At 43.2% G+C, this 25,554-nt stretch overlaps 2 protein-coding genes across 4 annotated transcripts in view; one reads left to right on the top strand and one right to left on the bottom strand.

Annotated features, from left to right (window-relative positions):
* CAH1 (carbonic anhydrase 1) overlaps positions 1-3,244 on the top strand; it is a 91,045-nt gene extending 87,801 nt beyond the window's left edge. For all 3 annotated transcript variants that reach the window (XM_084590056.1, XM_084590057.1, XM_084590055.1), the window contains one exon: positions 1,522-3,244. In XM_084590056.1, the coding sequence (XP_084446182.1) occupies positions 1,522-1,656 (135 nt within the window). In that variant the 3' untranslated portion in view covers positions 1,657-3,244. The remainder of the gene's footprint in view (positions 1-1,521) is intronic.
* Positions 3,245-6,992: 3,748 nt separating this feature from the next.
* LOC146205386 (exosome complex component RRP42-like) overlaps positions 6,993-25,554 on the bottom strand; it is a 38,808-nt gene continuing 20,246 nt past the window's right edge. The window contains exons 5-8 of the mRNA XM_084590054.1: positions 21,229-21,299; positions 19,773-19,896; positions 9,611-9,766; positions 6,993-7,157 (exon numbers count right to left, since the gene is read on the bottom strand). Coding sequence (XP_084446180.1) covers positions 7,059-7,157; positions 9,611-9,766; positions 19,773-19,896; positions 21,229-21,299 — 450 coding nt within the window. The 3' untranslated portion in view covers positions 6,993-7,058. The remainder of the gene's footprint in view (positions 7,158-9,610; positions 9,767-19,772; positions 19,897-21,228; positions 21,300-25,554) is intronic.

Genomic DNA, 25,554 nt, shown 5'->3' with positions numbered 1-25,554 from the left:
AGTACCAGTCCTCCTGCTAGCAGTGCAGACACACTTTCTCAGTTTCATTCATGCTAATTTCATATGCCTACTTCATAAATCTGAAGTGCCCTTACTTCCATAAGACGTAGGAAATGCATCGCTTTTCATCTTTCATTTTAACTAGGCAATAAGGCACTCATTCTGTACCAGCTTTTAAGTTTTTTTATGATACTGGCATACTTTAAGCACTGTGGTGGAAATTTGGCAAAAATGTAACGGCACATTGCTTTAATAGTTGATTTGATTTATACTGTTAAACCTGTGTTTTCGGGTGTTAAGATGAGACTTTCTTCATAAATATTTATTGCTATAGTTCGTAACTTTCTGATAGAGTGTATTTCTTTAGCCTTAGAAAAATATAGCACTCGGATATTCACTGCTTCAAAAATCCCGTTTTTATCCTTTTTCATGGGTACTCAAGCGTCAAGACGGGAGTTCTCGGAGGCTTCATCTGCATTTTTGTCAAAACAGCACTTTCGAAGGTTTATGTACACGGTCGTCCACTTTCAGCTTGAACATGGCTCTGTCCTGCTGGTGCTCCACTGAGGACCCCTCGTGGGTGCCTGGGATAATATTGTGCAAGTGCAGTGAAAGCCTGGCACTGCACTGTTTTTCGATAGTTCAAGACCTAGCTGGCACCGCCATCTATGATAGTTTTTAGCAAACACTTCATGCACCATTGGAATTCTGGGAAGACAAGGCTTCGTATCTAGTTTGTCTAGTGTGGCCCAAAAATGTAGATTCTGCCTCGAAATTGGCAGCTGTGCCATATCTTCAGCGATATTGCTCATCTCTGTGTGCAGTTCAGATGCTTCACTAGTGCTCTTCTCACTTGTATAAATTTAATGCAAGCTTTAGGAGAACAAAAACAGTGACAGTCACAGGTCACTCTTTTTTTTCTCCAGGCATCTGTATGCTCAGTTCATCTCTGGCTTCCCCAGCCTTGCTTTTTTTTTTGTTCTCTCGCGCTCTCATTGCACGAACTTTTCTTTCTTGCAATTTTCTTTTTGCAAAATAATGCACACACGTTGCCAATAAAGAACAAATTAATGGTGATGTAAATTCATATACGTCAACTCCAGGCCAGGATGAATTTTGCTTTAACAGTGAAGTTTCTGAGAAAGCTGTGTCGGTTTGTCTTGTAGCCATATGGTTACAAAAAATTTAATTATATTTAATGTTTATATGTTAATGAGTAATTACTCCCTTATTACAAATCTACTCCACTTTGAGGCGTTCCCCTAAACATTAGACTACCATTTGATCATGTGGCACATGACACTGCAGCATATACCAAAAAGACTCATCTCAGGTTTCATTTGTCTGTTTCCTTTCAGTCATCATCCCAATGATATTACATTTGAGTAGAGATTCTCCTGGAAGCAGCACTTAATGTTTTAATACAAAACTTGCACCTTAGTTTGCCAGCTTGGGCCCAAATTTTGTTTCAGTTCCTTGTCCAATCAAATAATTCTTTCTTTCTCTCTCTCTCTCTTTTAGTTTGAAGCATTCCGCGAGTTGATGTCTTATAAGGAAGGAGGAGGCCCCCAGATGGCCACCGATGGGCCAATCGTCAAGAACTTCCGGCCCGCACAGCCTCTCAATGGTCGTGTTGTGCGTGAGCCTGCAGAATAAGCCGGCTGCTTGCTGCTTCTTCGAGCTGCAATGACACAAAGGGCCCCAACAGTCATGCATTCCTGCACAGGCTTAGCTCTTCAGTAACTATCAGGTGCTGGTGAAAGATTGCACTACATGGTTCGGAATATTATTAGCTTCCCCTTTTGTAGAACTTGGCTTTGAATATTTGCTTTCCCCTTTTTGTAGAAGTTGCTTTGTTTTCTAGCCGAATTTTCAGTATTCTGCATGATCCTTTTCCCCTTTCCTTGTAGCACTGGTTATGAATGTGCGGAGACATTAATTTTGGTGTGGCTAGATGGTGACAAAAAGAAAAAAAGAGGTCTTGGTGTGAGCTGTCTTGTTTCCCACCCACTCAAAAAAGTGGTGGTACTGTGCATTTGTGGAACTGTTATGTTGTGTTGTCTATCCCCCCCACCTGTTGAACTGTGTTATTAGGTATAATGCCCACCAAAATCTAGTCAAAGTGGAAATATAGTCTAACGCTGCTGTTGGTCACACAGCATGTGTGCACTGCTGCTCTCGCAATGCAGCGCTGCGGGTGGCCTGATGCACTGTAACCACTCCAGCAGAGACGCAGTGCTTATGTACTTGTTCAGTGTTCTACATCATCCAGCTTCAAAGTCCAGAAAAGCCTGACAGTGACACGACAGCAATAATGACATTGCATGCATTTCCATGTGTTGCACTGTGCAAGTTATACCAGCCCACCCAGTCTGCAGGTGTTGTAAGCTCACTGCTGGTCAATAACGAAGCTGGGACTGTACTTTATTAACGTCTTCCACCTTGTCACTCTTTTAGGTGCATTATGTGTGCACTCCAGTCCGCGGGGCCCGAAATCAGTCACTGGTACGAAAACAGCCATTAGACACACTTGGCAGTCCTTTCTCTTCTCTAAAATGTGCCCCAAAGACATATGCAGCTACACACTGCACATCGGTATGCAAGACCTTTTGGCACGATTGTATATTTTGGTTGACAGCATTCTCAGAGGTTCTATGCATATTTTTATATATGTGTGTGTGTGTGTATATATATATATATACATAAAGATATATAATTTTTATCGAAAGCTAACATTGGTGAAGAATTGAAGACCCGGTGTCAACTTCAAAAGAGCATTGATCAAGCTTTGAGTGACTTATCCTTGTACATAAACTGCTATAGTGCATGTCTTCTTTCTTAGCATAGGTTAAGGTCTTTCAGGAACTATAGTACAAGGCTGCATTTACATGTTTCAGCAAGAAATGACATGGCATCGAACTACTGGTAGGAGTGTTGTCCATTTTAGTATTTAGAGCACGTATGTGCAGCTGATAGAATGCAGACTAGCTGATCATCTCGCAGTAGGCAGTATAATGTGCAGGGAAATAGCTTTGCTGCTTATAAAATGATATGCACCTTTGTTCACTTCTTTTCAATGCTCTGTCTACTGCTTCTTTCATTGATGCAGCATACTGCCATCTTGGTACAGGTGACAATGACAGCATACTGCAGACTTGTTTCTAACCATGTGCCTTTATTATATAGCCAGAAGTATTTTATGCAGTTGCCTGTTAAGTTTCTAATAAAATCTTGTTGCAATCTACTCTGCTCGAGTGCATTTTTTTTTCATGAACACATGCATGCTTATAAACAATGCTGCTAGGTAGGTGTATACATTGGTTACATGGTTAAATAGCATTTTTACTGTAGAAATGTTTCAAAATTGCTCAAAAAAGATCATGGAATGCAAACCAGGCTGCATTTCAGCACAGGCAGCATGCAAAAATGTGACTAAAGAACCCCAAGTGGTTCAAATCAACCCAGAAGTCTGTGCAGTAGCATCTTGTAACTAATTTGGAGTTTCACAGCATTAAACCTTGCATACCGTGCCATACCATACCACATAGGACTGCGCAACGCAATTAGGAATTTGCAGTGATAAGAGCTTTGAAAGAGACTTGCTAGAAAGTTCTTTTGCAGATTCAAAGAGGCCACTACTGAACTTTGGCGATAATGTATTGGTACTGGACGGCAGTGAAGTGTTCATGAATGCACTTTCCTATGTCTCGCTGCATCCCTATGCATCACACCAGTACAGTATACACCTCGTTGACAAGTTTCCTAAAAAAAAAAATGCGACTAAAAATGAAGTACAAAGACATTTACACTTCCATTTTACATATGCAAGTGCTTGTTGGCACAAGATCTGGAGAAATTTTATAGGGCTAGTAGACATTGTCTTTAGCACAAAACAAACATAGCAGTGTATCCAGACAGGCAATGACAATGGCTGTCACTGCAGTCATTTTAAGAAGCCTTGACCGGCTCATACTGTCGGCCACGATTCTGTCGCACACTTCCGTCACAATATATAGCTGTCAATCATCCTGACAGCCACGCCAGCACGTGAAAACCTTATCTTAATTCTCCTTGTCTAGCGTCATGGCAATCATGACTGCTGCTGCTGTTTACCTTTAAAGCTCTCAGTGAACTTTAGTTAGTGGCAGATAATGACCTATAATGATGGTGGTAGTTGGCAACAGTGATGATGATGACTGACATGATCACCTGGTGATGTCGTGACCAGTCGTGACATGACATGGATGTGACATCATCATTACATCACATTTGGTCATGTCTAATGACCGAAACTAACGTCATGGAATGTCACATCCGGTCATGACGTTGCCAAGCGATTCATGCATATACGCAGCTGACCCCGCTAGGCATTCAATCAAGGCATCCGTGCGGCGCCTTTCATTTGGCGCTTCCTCGAACGCTGCACCACATAGCATAAGAGGCAGACGCAGTACAGTAGGCATCAGCAGCATTTCAAATTGGTTTACAGGATAGAAAAGGCACAGTATCAGTCACAATTCATAGCGGACACCTGAACCGAGCCATAAGGAAAAGGAAGAAGGTAGGAGTGAAAGAAGAAAGAGAAAGAGGTGCCGTAGAGGGCTTCGGACAACTGCGCAATAGAGGCTTTCGCCTCATCGCACTTTAGTGGTCTAACGTGCCCCATAGAATTTTTCTGATGCTTTGCACCATTGCATGTGTGCACTGTAAAAAAGCCTCCCTTGCTGCTGACTACCACTGGTATACTGATGTCGCATGCCCTCATACTCGGCCTGATTGTATGCTTCCGCATCTTTGGACGGCTACCAAACATATCATACGATCACAATTGTGAAATTTCGAACATACCTACCAAAACGTCCTATTATATTCGAAAACATATTAACCATAAGAAAACAGTGCTCTAGAAAACACTTATATTGCTCGCAAATTTAGCATATGAACCAGGAACATATCAATGAGGTGCTACTGTAAACGCAATCCATGGCAGCTAACCAACACCAAACCATGACAGCAGCTTGATGACTTGACCATATACAAAAGTGCCCTGGCATCTAAGGTAATGTTGCTGTTCCAGTACTACAGGCAGGTAGAACGAGAGGAAGAAGATGGTTTACACGGTATGAAAGAGCACTGAACAAGGGTAAATGGGGTACGCCTCAGTTCGCAGGTCGAACCAACGTTTCGACAAGTGGACTTGTCGTCTGGGCTACAGGCACTACTACAGGCAGTAAGAGACAACACTTGATAATGGTTATTTTGGTCTTAAAATCGCAAATGAACCTCATGTTGCAATAGATTGCAATTGGAACACGCACAACAACTGTTGCATGGCTTGCCACCAAGCTATGACCCATGTGAGCCCCGTTTCATTGTGCCTGAAGTTGAGAGCTTTGCAGTGTCAATATATGAACTATCCTGAGTGGTTATAGGTTTATAGGGCAATACTGCTGAGCGAGCCATACATAACATTGCAAGCTGCACCATGCCACTAAATCATTGTCCTAATGATTGGAGTTGGTTTCTTGTGGGAAACAAGACTCCAAAGTGGTGACATCCTTAACGAGAAAGCAACTAACCATGCTTCAAAAATTCCAAACTACCATGCTGTACACACTCGCCTTCAAAACCAATGTACAGCAAACATGTGGGATATAAAAGAAGCGATATGATGATGATGGGACATCTTTCAGGACTGTATTAAAGGCCTGTCATTTACATCCTTGCTTTGCTTATAGTCTGAAAAAACTGCACAGAAGCAAAAACACTCTGCCAGTTCTTTTGCATAGTATTAAGGAATCTGCCAAACATATTTCAAGGCACTGATAGAAACTGGAAGTTCCCCAGCAGCTAAGCGGAAGGAATGCTGTTACTATACACCCCTGGCTCACTGTGCAGATAGATACTAATGTCTTAAAGTATGTTTTATGTCAGTTACCTTGCAACTGAGCCACTTTATGTTAGAACAATCCCAATATCAAGCTAATCTTTGTTCGCACAAAAGCTAAGGAAGGTGCTGTGCTAACAATATGGCATGTAAAAATACTAAGTTGTATTTACAGCCAGTTCAACAAACACACGCAACACGGGAGAGTCAGAATTCTCAGTAAAGGATAGAAAAACCTAGACTGCAGTTAATGGCATAAATGAAAAATAAGCAAGTGCACATCAGTAAAATTGGTGGTACTTTTTATGTTCTGAATGCCTGAAAGGCATCTGCATGATAAACCAAATGGAGACTTGGGTACAATCAATTTGACACCGGAGTCTACAGAACGGACGTTTTTCGGGCTTATTGCAGCAAAAGCAACAGGTAAAACCAGCTATCGTGCATCATCAAAAAAGTGTAAAAAATGCCGCTAAGAGAGATTTCATTTGAAACGAAGTGTGCTTATTAAACAGACTGAAAGGAGCTTTAGGAGCTGTATACTTAAAAAGGCCCAATGCTCTGTGCCTCTTATACTAAGCGGAAGAATGGGGGATTAAGGGTTCATTAGGACACTCTCTTTCCCATATCACGCGTGCGCGTGCCTGTCAGAGAGTGTCCTAATGAGCCTTTCATTGCACGAATACAAAACGCCTGCAGTCATTGAAACAAAAAAAAAAACTTAATAGCATAATGGCTATTACTCTAAGTGCTTTCAGAGTGTGATTATAATGGATTATTATGCTAACATAATTATGTAGTTAGACCTGTGTACTTAGTCTTCATTCTAGCAGTCTTGATGCCATTAGACAGCATTAGAGAGTCTTCATACAGCTGTTCCTTTACCTGTTCTACCATAACCTATGCAACACCTGTACTACATAACATTCTATGCCTGCCACCATGTCAGGTGATGCAGCACTGCCAAGGTTTGCTTATGAACATAAATACCTTCCAATGTAGAAGGCAAGACAGGGCCAAAGGAAAGGCTTGTGAAAAGAGCACTGCAAATGAGAGGCGTAAGAACAAAAGGGTTCTGAGCAATAACTTGAGCAGACAGAATGAGGAGCTATCCTCAAATAGAAGTCTTTATTATTAATGTGTCAGCAGTGCATCTGTCATTAGTTATGTTTTAGAGAAGGAATCCTTTCTTTTCTGTCTCAGAACTGCTTTCCAACTCCAAATTTTTCATCACTGCGGCATTGAGGGCAATTCCAACATCTTTTCCCACCTGTAAGCAAGCAAACAAGCTGCAATTACAAAGAGTACAGCCAATACAACCTTTGGATAACTAGCATGACAACTAGGGATATTGTACAGACATACAAAATACACACTGCAAGTCATAGCATTCAGGTGGGAGACTACAGACTAATGGGTGACAATTCTTGCAGAACTGTGCAGTAGTGTTGAAAATACCTAATGCACAGCTTATTATGATGACAGACTATGCAATGGGAAAAAAAAAAAGAAGCAAAAGCTATTTTATAACATAAAAATGGCAAGAAAGTAGTAAGGATGTGCAAACAGTACTTTTACGAAACTGAATATGAATAGTCTTGCTTCAGTACCGATTCGAAGAGCAGATAGTAGTTTAGCTATAAACAATCACATATAAGTCAAACAATGAAAGAACCAAATCAAACACGGAGTACAATACAATTATTCGCTACTTGTGTGAATATTCGCATGAAACTAATATCTGCGAAAAACAGCAGAGTTAGCGGCAGCCCCATAACTCATGGAGTTGAAGCTGCAGCTGTCGAAAGATGCAGCAGTGCAGCAAATTGGTATATCGATTTGGTAACCATCATTTTAACTCAGAAAATTAACCTTTTGCTACAGACGATGATAGTGAACAAATCAGCACAACATCTCAGTTGACGAGAGTGACCAATCATAAGCCATGGCCTCCAATATCAGACATGAAGGCAAGGTTTGCTGGACCTGACTGAACACCTGCCTCACAGCCCAAAATCGAAGGCCATATATTTGAGCACCAAGAACATAGACACACGAGTGGAATGTGTTACGGCACTAAATGTGCAGACTACCCAAGGAAGCATGCAGAGTGGACTGTGTTTTTAAAACATCAGCCGAATAAATTATGACGTGCCCGATTTGAGCATTATGTCTGTTATTTGATAACTACTTGAACACTTGAGATCATATTCAATTAATTTCAAATCTTTTTAAATATGCACTATTTGATTCGTTCAGCAAATTTAACGGGAGGATATTCGATTCAACGTTCAGAGTATTCGCACATTCCAACCAGAAAGTAAGCAAAGCAGAGAATAAGCAAACAGTGGTAGCAATAACTGCAAGGATTCTGTAAAAACTGGCTTCACACACAGCTACCAGATTAAATAATGTCACATGATGGATGTCACACTATAGCATTTGGAACAAACTGAATCATGTTCCAGTCAGTTCATCTCAAATGTTCATTATGCTGAAGCCACCGTTCTTAGATACAGACAGTTTGAAAACTGTGCTGGAGTGCCGCACTGTGAAGTGGGCCCAAACAATCGCCGGTCCGGCGTGAGTTGATCACAAAGTGACTGCAGCGCCCCTGGCCCCCCGCTGCGGAAGATGGGTGACGCCATTGAGCTAATACACAGGCGGAAATTTTAAGATACTACTAACCCTCTTCTTTCAGCAATGCAACAGAAAATAAAATTGCGTTTGCATTTTTAAGACACTTTTGTACGCATATGAAAGCCAGCATGTCTACTGAGGCGTCTGAAGCAAGGAGGTTGCAGACGTGGCTCAAGTGTGTCGTCTGCTACCTGCCTGCTTGAAATACGTCTGCAAATGCTGTGGTGTTTCATACATACAAAGATGTGTTTAAAAAACGCAAACGCAATTTTATTTTTTACTGCATTGCTGAAAGCAAAGAGTTTATAGTATTTTAAAATTTCCGCCTGTGTATCAGCACAATGGCCTCACCCGTCTACTGCAGCGGGGGAGAGGGGAGCTGCGGTCACTTTGCGATCAACTCACGCTGGCCCGGCGATAGTTTTGGCCCACTTCGCACCACGCAGTTTTTCAACTGTCTCTATCTAAGAACGCTGACTGAAGCCAAACGTAAGCACCTATCACACCAAGTCAGCACCAGTAACACCTTCAGCATAGCATGCTTGGTGCTTCCACTTGCTAGGCATTGAAGCAGCAGTGCATAGCAATCTAACGGTCAACTACACCATGCAAAAATTTGCACAGAGGTTAAATGTGTTTCTGGCACCCAGTCAAGCTTTCAAAATCAGTGCCTACTGACTAAAGGGCTACTTCAACTATGTGTAGTACTGACAAAAATTGATAAAACTGCGCCAAAGTTTCTAGCAAAGTTTTTTTTAAAATGACGGCTTTGCATTCCTCATGCACATGCTGCAGCAACTGTAAAGACTTCGAGAATGTGCTGCTGTTTTCATCAGGACCTGAAATCTGCACCGACTAACCCCTTTGCAACACATTACGACTTTCCTCTGTGTAAGGGAAGTGATTTTCAGGGTGCAAGCATAAACTTGGAAATTTCGGACCTAATACACGAGCTTAAAGAAGAAGAAAAAAAAAACAGTAAAGAATGACACCACACGAATCTATTTGGTAAATAATCAGTTGCACATCTAAGCCATCGGGAAAATTTGCTCAAATAAAGAAACAAAAGCAAGAGGCACACACCTCAATAATGTCCATCACATTCTCAGGATGGAGGCTTCCAATGCCACCTTTGATGAGACTGACAATCCTTCCAGCTGCTGTCACAGCCATAGCCAATGAACCCACCGCACAGGCTTCTTCCTCTTGTGTTGCATCCAGCACAAACTGCTGGCCCACCTGCAAGGTAAACTCTGCACCATGTATTGACACAAGAACACCACAGGCACCACTTTGAGCTCTGCCAGAAAAAAACAAAGCTCCCAGGATACTACTATGCGCCTCTAGGAACACCCTGCCACGATGGTGCAGTGGTTAAGATGCCCGACTACTGTGCTGGAGTACCCGGGTTTGATCCCGACTGGCGGCTGCTGCATTCTGATGGAGGCGAAATGAAGAGATGTCCCTGTGCTGTGCGAAGTCAGTGCATGTTAAAGATCCCCAGGTGGACGAAACTGCTCCGTAGCCCTCCACTAAGGCTCCTCTTTCTCTCCACTTTTACTCCCACCTTCCTCCCTTCCCTTACTCACGTGTCCACAGAACAAGTGTGACAGATACTGTGCCTTTACTTTTCTGTAAACCAATTATTATTATTACCGCCGTGTGCATCTAACCCTGGAGCCACGTGGGCACTTCTAGCGGCGGTGCATGCGTCTGGAGTGGGATGGCGGAGGAAGCTTAGTGTTCCTGGCAGCCACAGAGACATTCAGTGTTTCCTTGCACTAGGAAGGATGTTTCATGTCCTAACCATGAGACACCCAAGAACTGACAAGCTATGAAGAGGATACAATGCATGCCGCAGCTACGATCATGAATCTGATGCCTGAAATTTTCTCAAGAAATGAAATCAAAGACTGATGAGGCATGCCTGTTCTTTTCAATTTTCCCATTTGGTTAGGAATATGCACTCCTATGAATTTTGAGTCTTTTTTTTTTTTTTTTAGCACTCTGGGAAATAAATTAACAATGGGCCTCTCATTAAGTTCCTTGGGGCGGGTGCTGAGCACCTGCACCGTGCAAAAGCGAAATGTTTGCGCTGTTTGTGACGAATACCCACTGCAGCCACCAAAGGGTGCTGCTTCAGCAGACGACATGACAGCAGAGGCAGGTTCCAAGCAAGCACCTCTTTATGTTCACCCTTGTGATCTGCATTTGGTATCATGACCTAGTCAGTGGGCAAATATTTTGTTTCCTAGTGCATTCCGTTGTCTTCCCATGTTGGTACAAGAATAATCACAGATGTAGATGGAAGAAAATGTTAACATAAAAAGGGCAACTCAAAAAGCAGTGTTTCCTGCAAGTATAAGCCGTTGTAAAAGTAACGAATAAAAAAAGTTACGAGGGACTTTAGCGACTTAAGTAGTGAAAAGCGAAAGCCTGAGAAGTCTCATTTTGTCTAGCGTTTCTGCCATCTGCAATCCCACACTTAACGCGTGCCAAGGAACGCCACGTGACAGGAGCGATGGCGTACCATCCAAACGCACACTTGTCGGAGAAAGTGCGACAGATACTGCGCCTTTCCTCCAGAAGTCTCATCTTGTCTAGCGCTCCTGCCATCTGCGATGCCACACTTGAACATGCGCCAAGGAACGCCATGTGGCAGGAGCGATGGCATACTATCCAAATGCACCCTTGTCGAAGAAAGTGTGACAGATACTGCGCCTTTCCTCCAAAAGTCTCATCTTGTCTAGTGTTCCTGCTATCTACAATCCCACACTTGAATGCACGCCAAGGAACGCCATGCGACAGCCGTCGCAAATGCAGGACACACTTTGTCCTCGACAGTATGTAAGCCATTAAAGGCTTTCGGCTTAAAAATGTTTTTGGCCACTGTAACAGTGGACCCAACATAGAAATGAGAAGAAGAAAAGACATTGGGAAGTACACAGAACACTACTAGCATCATCATTAGAGATGAAAAATACTTTTTATTGTATAGTACGAGTTTAATGCCCCAAAGATATACGTTGGCCATCATATATACCACAATGGAAGGCTCTGGATTAATTCTGACCACTTGAATTTTTTAACAGTGCTACAGGAGGGTAGAAATCTTTCAGAGAGGTTGTACTACTGGGTGACATTCCCAGTGTTGTGAAAAAAAAACTTGAAGCACAAAACCACATCAGAATCTAATGCCATATGCAGAATATTAGATCATTAGCTCAACAAGTTACCATGCAAAAAATCTCCAAGGCTTGCCTGAGCAGAATAATCCTTGAAGCCTTCACAACAAAGAAAAAAAAGAAAAAAAAAAGAGGGGGGGGGGGGGGGGGGGGATTCTTGTGTCAGTTCTCAGTAAATTCCATCCATGAAGTTTTCTGCTAGCAAACAATAGAGGGGCTTTAGTCCTCAGTACATTAACATGTTTCTTAAAACTGAATCCCTCTCCCTCGACCTGGTTGTAAGGTTCCACGTTTCTCTGGAATCAAGACTAATCCTTAGTTATCAATATTTTTTTGTTATCACAATTTTCCTCCTCTCTCCTATCCCCCCCCCCTTTTTTTCCTTGACACCACTACCAGCCTTACTAGCCCGTCCCCTGCGCACTTTTGACGTAGGTCGGCTTTTGTCACAGGCACTTTTACACTACCCTTCTCTTCCTCTTCCAGTTTCACAGGAGGTTTTTCTGCGTGCTGAACAAACATTTATGATTCAAAGCTGGCATAGTACCAGTCTTTTCTTCCCGTGTTCAAGACGAACAAACTGTTCCTAAGTCATCTGCATGTCTGGGTCTTCCAAACAATGTGCTTCAAGACAGAAAACAATTTTACAGCATTCCCATGCAGTAGAATGCTAAGCTGGAGAACCGGCCTGTCACCCTTGTCATCTATGTGCAGCCGCTGCAGTATTTATTTCACATAATTAAAGACTACCACTTTCTCAACTTATAGGCATCATGAAGTTAATGAGATAACAAGGTTGAAGAAGCATTTGCATAAACAGTGTTTGCACAAGGCTCAGAAAATTTAATATGTTGAAAGGAAAGCCAATCAGCTTTGATCTTAAAATTTCACAAGCTTTTTCACGAGTGACAGGCACTACTTCAACTGCGGAACGCTACATAGAACCAATGACACCCATACCTGCCCCAACAATGTCTTAAACAGCGTAAAGCAAGAAACACCAACAGCTGAGCTCCACGCAGTAGTAGCAGACCCATGCACAACACAGCATTCATTGCTGGCAGAGCCAATTGACTACCTGGTGTAATTGACCACCTGGGTGTAGATTATCTAGCACCTGTAAACTGCTGCTACGACCCCTGCCTACTGCTTGGCTGTGTCAAGCTGCTGCACAGTGTGTATGCAGATGGCACCTGGGAAACACGATGGCGACACTGAGCTGAGCAGTGGCATGCCGCCCTTCCTCAAAATAATATTTACCACAAAAAGAAGAGGTCGTGCTGATTCACATTTAGTGTCAATGCCTGCAATGAGCAAGACCCTTGCTCACACTTTCAGAATCACCAATGGTGCCACTGATTAACCGCACACACGTGCCTGACATGTCAGATCCAGAAATAGGTAAACAGTGTTCAACGGAAAGTAAGCAAATACAAACTTTGCTTGTGCACAGCTGTGAAGTTTTTTCCCCAATGAAGAATTTATGTTACGCTTTCTAAGCTGAACATAAAGCTAGTGGAAACACTGACCATTCAATACAGACTGCATATAACGTAACAATCTGTATATAAGCACAGACCCAGTCACACTAGTCTAGAGTACTTTAGTGACTGCGCATAAGAAATAAAGCACAATACTAAAGTAGGTTACTGACTTTCACTGATAATACTTGGGCTCGAGCTCAGCTAAATAGACTTCGGGAACTGCACAGGCACAAGTGCCTTGCCCTTAGCAAAACAGGTGCGCTAAGATTTCATTTCACTTCCTCTGCAACACAACGCTCAAAAACTATAGACAAACGCGACGAAGTCTGCACAAGCATAAGGACGGGAAACATACAAGTTTGTGTCACTGCTGGCCAACCAGGTGTCTGTGACTGCCTTAAATAATGGAAGTGTGCCCCATTGTGCTTATGTGTTGTCTACATAGCAGTGCACATCAAATTGTTCATTACATGCACACGACCATTTTTAAACTGAAGGTACTGCTCCTAAATTGTTACCGTAATTAAAATTGAAGGCACACCTCATTACATCTGAGACAAAGACATGCTTCTGGCATTTAATACTACAGGCATCAAGCCAGCCCTCACCTGCATGGACTAATAAATTTTCTTTCATAATGCTTGCACCTTTACATGTACTATCGTGCTCAATATGACTTGCAACTTCAAGCAGCGTGGCCGGAGCACTCCCTGGAAACATGGAAGATACCGATAAGTGACGTGCTTAAAAACGAAAAGGAAAGGATTTTGTTTCCAGCACTCTGCCTTTTCCTCTGTGCCGTCTGGTCTTGGCAGTACCATAAGGTTTATCGCATCGCCGGTGCTCGCATGACGAATGCAAGGTGCATGTCACAGTCGATTTTGTTTAATTCATTTTATCACCTGATTTCCCCGATAAAACCACGGCCTCAGCATGAAACCATGCCTGTGCAAGGCTAAACGCACCGTCGCCTGTAATAAATAACAAGCTCAGATTTCGTTGAGCAGATGACGCGAGCTAAGCACATGGCTGCCGGAACAGCACAATCCTTCCCACTTAGTTTTCAGGTGCTCCGCTTGTCGGCCCCAGCATGCTTCCGAAAAACGCTGCGGCCACATCCTCGCAGGCTGCAAGTAATATTGAGCACGATAGTACTTATACTAAGACAAGGCATTCTTATTAAAGTGCATTTTTCATGCATTTTTCTCTTGAAGTAATTACTGACGGAATGGTATCAACAAATTTCTTAATTTCTTGCTCTCCTCAGTTGCTATATATAGCAATGCTTTAAAACTAAAATGGTCAGAAATGCTCAAAAGGCAGACAAAGGACCGGTGTTTCTAAATGAAAACAGATTCACTAAAAAGGGCCCATAGAGTTCAGGTGTAGGTTAAAACCCAAATATTTAATCAACAACAATGACGCATGACAAATGACCTGACAAATGCTCGAAGACAATCACTAGTTCCAAAAAGATGTTGAGAGGCTCCTGTAAGTGCAACTGCATGCCAAACTAAAAAGGCTTAAGTCTACAGCATGACATGGGCCAAGTTACAGTTTTACTACTAAATCATCATCATCATCATCATCATCAGCCTGATTATACCCACTGCAGGGCGAAGGCCTCTCCCATATCTCTCCACTTAACCCGGTTCTGGGCTAGCTGCATCCACTTGACCCCTGCGAACTTCTTAATCTCATCCGCCCACCTAACTTTCTGCCGCCCCCTGCTACGCTTTCCTTCCCTTGGAATCCAGTTTGTTACCCTCAGCGACCATCGGTTATCCTCTCTTCGCACTATATGTCCTGCCCATGTCCATTTCTTCTTCTTAATTTCCACTAGAATGTCGTTAACTTGAGTTATTTCTCTGACCCACTCTGCACGCTTTCTATCTCTTAATGTTACCCCTACCATTTTTCGTTCCATAGCCCTCTGGGTTGTCCTCAACATAAGTAGAACTCTCTTGGTTAGCCTCCACGTTTCAGCCCCATAGGTGAGTACAGGCAAGATGCAACTGTTGTATACTTTCCTCTTGAGCGATACCGGTAAGCTGCTAGTCATAATCTGCGAGTGCTTGCCAAATGCGCTCCATCCCAATCTTATTCTTCTTGTTATTTCCTTTTCATGATCCGGATCTGCGGTTACTACCTGTCCTAAGTAGATATATTCGCCTACTACTTCCAGTATTTCGCTACCTAATGTAAACTCCTGTTCCTTCCCGAGGCTGTTGAACATTACCTTAGTCTTCTGCATATTGATTTTCAAGCCTACCTTTCTACTTTTCCTGTCTAGGTCATCAATCATTATTTGCAGTTCATCTCCCGAGTTGCTTAGCAAGGCAATGTCATCAGCAAATCGCAGATTACTGAGGTATTCTCCATCTACCCTTATCCCTAACCGCTCCCATTCCAAGTCTCTGAATACTTCCTCTAAACAAGCTGTGAATAGTACTGGGGAGATTGCGTCTCCTTGCCTAACACCTTTCTTTATGGGAATTTTGTTGCTTTCTTTATGTAGAACTATGGTTGCTGTGCAGCCACTATATATATCTTCCAGCACTTTCACGTACGGCTCGTCTACCCCCTGATTTCGCAATGCCTGCATCACCGCCGAGGTTTCAACTGAGTCAAATGCTTTTTCGTAATCAATGAATGCTATGTATAAGGGCTGGTTATATTCCGAGCATTTTTCTATCACCTGATTGATGATATGGATATGATCGATAGTAGAGTACCGTTTCCGAAACCCTGCTTGATCCTTTGCTTGATTGCAGTCTAAGGTTGTCCTGATTCTATTAGCGATTACCTTAGTAAATACCTTATACCTAACAGACAGTAAGCTGATTGGTCTGTAATTTTTAAGGTCCTTAGAGTCCCCTTTCTTGTGAATGAGGATAATGTTTGCATTCTTCCATGCTTCCGGTACCGTCGATGACACCAGGCACTGCGTATACAGGGTGGCCAGTTTTTCTAGCACGATATCCCCCCCGTCCTTCAGCAAATCTGTAGTTATCTGATCCTCTTCAGCTGATTTCCCCCTTTTCATAGTTTCTAGTGCTTTCTTGACCTCGTCCTTCGTCACTGGTGGAACGTCTGACCGTTTTTCCCTACCGCCAATCTCATTACGGTCCTGACTACTTTGGCTACTGTAGAGATCTGTATAGAACTCCTCGGCTACTTTGACTATCTTGTCCATATTAGTGATGACGTTGCCCGCCTTGTCCCTTATCGCATACATCTGGTTTTTGCCTATGCCCAATTTCTTCTTTACCGCTTTAAGGCTTCCCCCGTTCTTTACAGCATGCTCAATTTTCTCCATGTTATACTTCCTTATATCGGCCACCTTGCGCTTGTTGATTACCTTTGATATCTCGGCCAATTCGATCTGGTCTGTTGGATTGGAAGCTTTCATACTCTGCCGTTTCTTAATCAAATCTTTCGTCTCCTTAGACAGCTTACCGGTATCCTCTCTAACTATCCTACCGCCTACTTCTACCGCGCACTCAGTAATGATATCTCTAAAATTATTGTTCCTTGCCTCTAGGGTAATGTCGCCATCCTCAGTTAGAGCTGAATACCTATTCTGTAGCGAGATCCTGAACTATTCTGCCCTCCCCCTCACCGCTAATTCGTTGATGGGTTTCTTTCTTACTAATCTATTGCGTTCCTTCTTCAGATTTAGGCTAATTCGGGACCTCACCATCCTGTGGTCACTACATCGAACTTTCCCGATTACCTCTACATCCTGCACAATGGCAGGGGTTGAACACATTATGAAGTCGATTTCATTTTTAGTCTCTCCGTTAGGACTTTTCCATGTCCATTTTCGGTTCTTCCGTTTGCTGAAGAAGGTATTCATGATTCGTAAGTTATTGCGCTCTGCAAACTCAACTAGTAACTCCCCCCTGCTATTCCTAGAACCAATGCCATAGTCACCTACTGCCTTGTCTCCTGCCTGTTTTTTCCCTACCTTGGCATTGAAGTCGCCCATTAGTACAGTATTACATTACTACTAAATATTACAGACAAAAACTTGGACATCAGACAAGAGAAAAAAATTGGCAGAGGCTTAGTTTGGTTAAGCCCGGTAGATTGCGAAAGCAATACCCATGGCTACGCCCAGGTTCAGCTAATGTTCGGCTGGTGGTGGTGCTTATGGATATGTTTGTTATGGTTAGACTGTGGTGGTTATACAATGATTCACTCTGGATATGACATGGATACGCTGTTCCTCCGTCTCTGTAGCTCGCTGCTGTCTCTTACGCTCATTGCGACGAGCTTCCCTAGCGGTAGGTGGCATCGTCGAAGCAGATGTTAAACCGCCGGCAGAGGCACCGCCACTACTCGCAGACGGCGCGAGATGGTCGCCCAGCTCTTCGGCGTGACGTCACAACACCTGTAGCGCTCTTGGCGGACAGCGTGGTAGTTAGGCCGCCGGTGGTGGCACCGCCACTACTCACAGATGGCGCGAGATGGTCGCCCAGCTCTTCGGCGTGACGTCACACAGAGGTCACGTGAAAGGTCAATGGTGGCACCGCCACGGTACGGCAAAGGCTTGAAAGTGCAAGTAGTATTGCTTTCGCAATAAAATTAACTGATCATACACAAGGTAGGAAAAACTGCATCAATTCAAAGAACCAAAACGTGAAAATGACTTGCGACATCTGCTCCTAATATGTGCAGCATATAATATGTAATCATATATTATAAGCTGCAATTTATATTCAATGCCCACAGTCCTCGTGTAACCCGAGTCAAGTGTTAAAAACATGCAAAAAAACCTGGGCCTCCCTAACAACACACACACACACACACACACACACACACACACACACACACACACACACACACACACACACACACACACACACACACACACGCACATGCACCATTGTTTGCAGTCACTCTCTGCAATCAGATATGAAAGAGAAAAAGAGTTACAGCACCTCAGTCCAGTGTGCTAGCGCTCAACTAGAGTGAAACGTGGAATGGAATACCAGTCCCCACAAGCTGTTTGCAAATCGCAGCAATAATCGTTTTGAAAATGATTCAACCCAGGTAAAGTACTATTTGAAGAACTACTCAATCTGTTCCTGCAGCTCTGACTGAATGGAAAATTGTGGACTGTAGAGGTTTTAATGTACCAAAGTGACTCGCTCAAGCTATGAGAGGTGCCAACGTGGAGTGCTTCGGATTAATTTAGACCACTTAATTGAGGGTCTCTACTGCTGCACTGATAGCATACAGCATACGGGTGTTTATGTATTGCGCCTTAATCAAAATATGGCCATCGTGGTCAGAATTGACACCGTGGCCTTAAGACAATAAAAGAGCTGCAGCTTCCAGAGTGCTGCAGACAACTTGTGAGATGGAGTGTAGATACCCTGTTTAAGGAGTTTTGCATCACCAGAAGGTGCTGGCATCTGTAATGAAAATTTGGCTAGCCAGAGTAACCTCTAAGCACCTACACTTACTAGGCTGTTCGCTCGATCAACAGCCCAATATAAGCATAATGTATCCCCCATGTCTTTTGCGGTCTTTAGACTTGTATGCTAGAAAATGCAGCATAAAGAAGCGCATTTTTGTGTAGAAATCAGGTTCGACCTGATTGTAAAGAAATCTGTTCAAAGTGCAACATCAGGCTTGGAAGAAAACAAAGGGCCTTAAATAACCAGAGGGCAGCTATAAGGTGGCCTTATAACAGTGATAGGGTGGCCACCCTATCACAGTTGGCACTGACCAACCTGGACCACAAGATTCTGCTTTGCCTCCCACAACCTGCCATGGTCACAGATGTCTCAGTCAGTCCGCTGAATAACAGCACTGGGATACTAAGAGATCCCAAAATGCCTGAAGAGCTGCACTCAAATTTCGCACTATCAAGTTTTGTAATCCTCTGGCAATTTTTTTGCTCAAATAATATCAGATTTAGATATACTCCTCACTCAAAACTGGCAGAGTGAGCATAACACAATGACATAAAAATTACTGACAAAGTTTCTATAAAACTAAAGGCAGTGAAGGCAAAAAGGATTGGCATCTTTTGTAAGCTGAAAATGAGAAAAGGCATGAGAAAAATTTTATAATTAGGGAGTGAGTAAGGTTTTAGATGGTTATTTGCTTAGTTGGTTTGCAGGGTTTGACATGCCAAAGCGACATGAACTATGGAGTTGCTGTAGTGAATGGCTCCAGAAATATTGGTCACAAAGTTCTTTATCATACATCGACATTGCTCAGTACACAGGTGCCTGCCTCCATCGAAAAGCAGCTTCCACAGACAGGATCAAAGCCACGTCCTCAGGATCATCAGTAGAGTGCCCTATGCACTTAGCCACTACGGTGAAGTGAAGGTTTTTAAGTTGAAGGCGAGAGAGGATATACAAAAAGGACAAAAATCTGCTCACCACTAAAAATCACTGCACAAATGAGAAAGCAACTGCGAAAAACTACCTACGTGGCTTAGATAACACCATTTTTCTGAATCATTACATAACACCTATCAACTTTCCTTCAAAGTAACCGCTAAACGCTCAAAAAAGCTGAAAAGCAATGTTTGCTGCACAAGCAAATACCAACCTTTGAAAGTGTTATAAAGCAAGGCACGTCGGTAATGTCCATTTTGCTGACATCATATGGGTCACCCGAAACTTCAATCTCTTGTTCTCCGTTTTCATCCACAGTGACTGAAACTTTTGGAATCCTAAAAAAAAAAACTCAATCATCTAATATGAAGTACTGCAGCAAGAATCACTAACAAGAACATGCACACAGGAATAGCAAGCAGTCAGAACTGACTGTACCACTATTGTGGTTCTTGCAAAAAGGGAGTGATTACTCACTGGCATTCACCTAAGTGTAGCTGAGTGGCGAATTGTTCTTTTAGCTGCATTGTTTTTAGCCCGGCCTTTGCAGGCCATTATTGTTCAAACTTCAAGCCCTCGAAGGAGCACAGCAAGGTTAGCAGAGCCTCTTCCAAACGCACACCCCTGAGAGAGCCGGGCACCAGGCCGGGGGACGCTTGTACCCAATTTCATCGGTGGGTGTCGAACTGACCACCTCCCGCAGCCGAGACGGGTGCCCAAACGACTCGGCCACGACTGCGATAAAGCTTTCTCAGAAACGTTATAGTGAAAGAAAAATTCGCCCTGGTTCAGGGTTCGAATCCGGGACCACCACCTTGCCGGAGCGAGGTTATATTAGTGATAAGTGAGTAGCAAAGTGCATGCACACAAACAAGGGTCTGCACGGAAAGCCCACCGACTAGAGCCATTAATGCTGTCGCATCAGACCCTTAATCCTCTGAGTGTCGACATACCCATATATAATCCGCTCTGCGTTAAAAAATGCGTGCCAGAAAGCAGAGTTTGCACACTTCGGGTGATCAACATACTCATACATAATCCGCTCTGTGTTAAAAAATGCGTGTCACAAAGCAGAGTTGGCACACTTGGGGTGATTGACATACCCATACATAATCCGCTCAGTGTTAAAAAATGCGTGCCAGAAAGCAGAGTTGGCACACTTAGGGTGATGCCTACATCTGTAGTATACTAATTCTAGAAGCCTGCATTACCAGCTCATCACTGGGTTTATCAGCTGCAGGTAGCGAATCAAGGAGAAGTTCTGCCAACCCCACCCTCTCATTGGCGCTAATGCCACGCACTTAGCTTGCGGAAGGAGTAAGGCTACTGTGCGAGCACTTGCAATTCTTCTTTTAAACATTCACGATGGTGATTCTGCCATCTGTTGTAACTTTGTAGATGCCTTTTTTTCATTTCTGCATTCTGCCAGCTAAAGGGCATCAAAATTAAAAGGCACGCGTTGCTACCCCCCTATAGCCTCGCTCACAATTAGCAGTGGCAAACCAAGGTCCTCTCATAGCTTTTCTACCTCCTTCTTTCATTTTGCTCACAACTTGCCATTTTTACTTTATCTACTTTATCCGGGCTGCTGAAACTGCTCCCTCCTTGTGGGAGTGTCACTCTCAGAAAATAATGCAACACACAAAGGGTCCCAAATTTTTCACACTTACTTCAGGTCAAATAAAGCTGCTTTCACTCCCACAGATACAGCATCAAGCAGGCTTCCTCCACATTCTAAAATCTGCAATATCCAGAAATATATGCTTAACATGCAAGACAAACAAATACCTAAATAGTACAAAGGCTATATACACATGTAACATGGCATTTCCTTCCTAACATTGCCCCGGATCTATTATAGTAAGGGTTGAACTTTTTGGCTTAAACAACATCAGAAGAAGCAAAAGTATGCTTAATTCAAATTTCAAAATTTAGTTGTTCTTTTTAAACCTTATGCAACAACTCAGCAATAGCATCGCAACCCATCTTACAGAAATTTACTTTCACTTGTGTTTTTGCCTTATGGTTCTAACATTTAATTTCTCTTCCTTTTCTAATGTGTTAGTGTTAGAGGCCCTATGTCTGAAAAATCTTTCCACCTGTCTGCTTGAAGCTTCGTTTAGTAGGTAACAAAGCGGAGAGAGAGAAATCCCCTTGCCAGAGGGAGAGGTAATGTGAAAGATGGAGATGAACAGAGGGTGGAAGGTGAAGTGGAGAGAAGGAAATCATCCTGGCTTTTTTTCATTAGAAGGGAGGAAACAGGAAAGTGAAAGAGGAAAAACAGAAAGGGTGAGAGATCACAAGTGGTGAGAAAGTGGAGAAGTGGTATGGTCTGTCATACTGTGATTGGTGGATTGTTTCAAGAGAGTAAAGCAGGGAACAGAGTGTCACATTTTGATTAACAGACTGGATCACGCCATCTGCTCAGATGGTCTGAACCTGTCATCAGAATCAGCCGCTCCGCTTCATCCAAGAGAACATTGATCCTAATTCATACTCTAAACTTCCCTTTGACTGATGCGGTAGGGATGATTACTGGCGACAGCACTTCCTTACATAAAAATAGCTATAAGTGCTTTATGAGTATTAACCATTTGTGAATTAGTTATTTTTAATTACTGAGATGCCAAGAAAAATTCTAAGTCGGTTTTGGCAAAGCAGGAATACAGAGTTCTATCACTAGAAAAGTAAAAGCAATGTAATTCACCTCCAAATATGTTTGCAAACACAAAAGAAAGCTGCATCCTTAAATAGACAGCAAAGAAAAGTCTGCAAAATTAACAAAAAATAAAAACCAAAAAATCTAGCCCCTAATTAGTGTTAAAGCTAGAAAAAGTCTGTAAACGGCTAAGGCTTAACTCTACAATGTGAAATAATAATGAAATTCAGTGCTGTCCTGTCAGGTTCTCTTTTCTGGTCATATGCCTTTCATTTTTCATAGTTAAATGCAAACTATTAATGCAGTTCAGCCCATCTAAACATTACAACAAAATTACAAATTTGATGTACTGGGTTGTCCATTCTCGAGGTGAACACCTGAGCGTGCGATCGTGCTCTTTGAAGGGGCCATTATGTCTGACACGGCCCAGATCAAAGCGAAGAAGCAGAGAACGAGAAGTCTGATTTCTAGCTCTTTACGTTCTCGATTACTGTTAATCCCATAGCTCTTTTTGGACAAAAAAAAAAGGTGAAAATGTTTAGCTGTGATGTGTGGGAAAGCGGCAGATTTATTTTCAAATGAAGGAACTTTTCTGGGAGGTTTTAGTGATTTATAATCTCCCTACAGTTGTTCAATGCATCATAGTTCAATGAATAAGGTGACCTTCTTGTCAATGGTGAAAATGTTAAGTGATTTTCCACATAGATTCGGTATATCTAGGTCTCGGATATGGAGAAAATATGCAATGTATGGTGGTGCAAGGATACTGCTGCATTTTCTGCATGCACACGCAGATACTTGTGACAAAGGAGTAAATAAAAATAGATTTAAAAACTTGGTGCCTGGCGAGTTGCTATGCTGGATGTTGCACACAACAGCACACCAGTTCTCATTATCTGAATGTGCACCTATAATGACCAAAGCACATGAGAAAACGGAGCTAGGCACTGAAAATTGCAGAGCAGTTGTCTGCGGGCGGCCCCCGCAAGACTCTACGCTCGCACTACCAGAAGCAGTGCTCTCGTTGGTGTGGAGTTACACATGCTCACGGAGTTAAAGCTGTAGCTTTTAAAAGATACAAAGCTAACCTCCACTAAGATATCACAACACAGAGTAAGTTTGTCAAATCTATGGCCATCAAGTTATACATAAAAAAAATTATCTGTTACTATTGATGGCGACAAAGAATAAACTAGAGCCATCCCTCAGGACATGAAACTCGTGACAGCTGTGTATGAGCCATCGCCTCCAAGGTCTGTCATCAACGCACAATTTACTGAACTCGCATGAACCTAAAACTCGCCTGTCCTAGAGGCTGCATATGAGCATTATGAACACTGACACACAAATAGACTGAGTCGCTGCATTGAATGCTTCACCCCCATACTAATCATGGCAGGACAATATGTAGCATCAGTGTGCACTGTTTTTGAAAGTCACTGACGAAAAATAGAGCAGGCCTGATTAGAACCTCATAGCAATGATTCAAAAAGTTGAGAATATACTCAACTGGTTTCAAATAATTTTGAGCATACACTATTTGATTCATTAGAATAATCAAATAGGAAGATATTTGATATCTTTAAGCATTCGTACATATCTAAGGGCATGGATAATAAATAGGGCCCGGAACTTTAGACATTTGCCTAAACATGCTTATAAATGCCTAAACGGAGGATTTTTGCACTAGCCTGCCTTTTTGCCATTTTTTATGAAATACTACCTATTTAACCGCACCTGCTGCCTATAAATGTCTAAACCCGGAATTTTGGTCCTCTGTGCCATTTTTTTTAATTTTGAGACAAATATTTAGGTAAGTATGGTGAAAAGCGCATGCCAATGCACGCACAAAAGGCGTGGGTGTCACCGAATGTTTTCCTCGTTTTCCTGTAACTGGAGCAACCTCCTTAAGCATAACAAAACACCTGAATCGGCGCCATTCAGCCGGGGCTATCGCCTCAATGCACTCCTTCCAGCCAGATATCATTGCCTTAATGTGTGCAAGGCTTACACACTCGCACGCTCACTGCTTGCTCGTCGCTCGGTTGACTCGGTCTGCCCACCCCTCCACAGAGAATGGCCAATACTTTGCCTGCCACTTCCAGAATATGCGACACACACTTCAGCAGCCTCACAACCTTTGCTTCGTCAGCGCTCACCACTTCTTTTCATACTGACATGCCGAAAGAAAAGGTATCGAGAACGGCTTGTTGCAGGGCAGTGGGTTTCGTAGTTTGGAGATGTTTTTTCAAGTGATGAAACTGTACTTTTCTGTCAAGCACGTGAAACCTCAGTATCAAGTGAGAAGCGATGTCATGTAGTGCAAAACGTTGCTATCAACAAGCATATTGCAAACATAAAGCGAACGAATGAGGAGACATCGCAGCTCCTACTGGAGGCTTTCAGCGGTAGTTTGACAGCAAAGGAATCGTCATTTGCCAAAGAGTTGTATCAAGCATTTCGGGCAGCAGATATCCCATTGTGGAAACTAATCAACAGTGATCGTGGGAGCTTTCTGGAAAAGTACACCAAGCAGCATCTTCCAGATGAATCAACCCTCCGTAAGAGATACGTGCAAGAGCGCTACGAGGATACTCTAGCCAAAATTAACGATGAAATTTGGGACCACTACACTTGGGTGTCAGTTGACAAAATCACGGACGCTAGCAGACGGTACGTGGCCAACTTCATCGTTGCAACACTGAGCCCAGACAAAACTAGACAATCCTGCTCAGCGCACATATTCTTGAAAAGAGGAGCCATCGATGATAGCGCCTTTTTTCCCTTCATCTCTGGAGCTTCTATAGACAGGAAATATTCAGTATGAGAAAGCACTTTTGTTCGTCGCGGATGGGGCATCCTACATGTGCTAGGCAGGAAAGGGACTGATGCTTTTATACAACAAGATGGCCCACCTGACCAAAATCAATGTATCGTGTCACCAAATGATTCAGTCTGTGGGATTCGGGCTTGCTGCGGCTGCCCTTTGCGCGGCCGCCGCCCGCTTCCCAGTTGTTCTCCCCGTTCCCTTTCTCCCGCCTGAGGCGGCGGAGAGGGGCTCGAACGACTTGTCACTGTCGTTCGGGCCACAGCTCCGCCCTGGCGTTCCAGTGGTGGTTCTCATTGGCGCCTTTTGGCGGGAACACGGCACCGCTTCGACAGCCGCGCTCGCGCTACTGTCCGAGCGGAGCTCAGAGAGAGACTCCTCCGAGACATCGCAAGGTGCGTACGCAACTGTTCTTGTCTGCCGGCCTTTGTCCGCGCAGACCAGTGTGTACTCGAGTTCGTCTGCTCCGGGTCTTACCTGAGAGCGAAGCTCGAGCCTGTCGATCGTGAT

The sequence above is a fragment of the Amblyomma maculatum genome, chromosome 1 (genome assembly GCF_055883805.1).
Source record: "Amblyomma maculatum isolate TAMU_Amacu chromosome 1, ASM5588380v1, whole genome shotgun sequence".
NCBI lineage: Eukaryota > Metazoa > Arthropoda > Arachnida > Ixodida > Ixodidae > Amblyomma > Amblyomma maculatum.
This window is presented reverse-complemented; position numbering and strand designations above follow the sequence as displayed.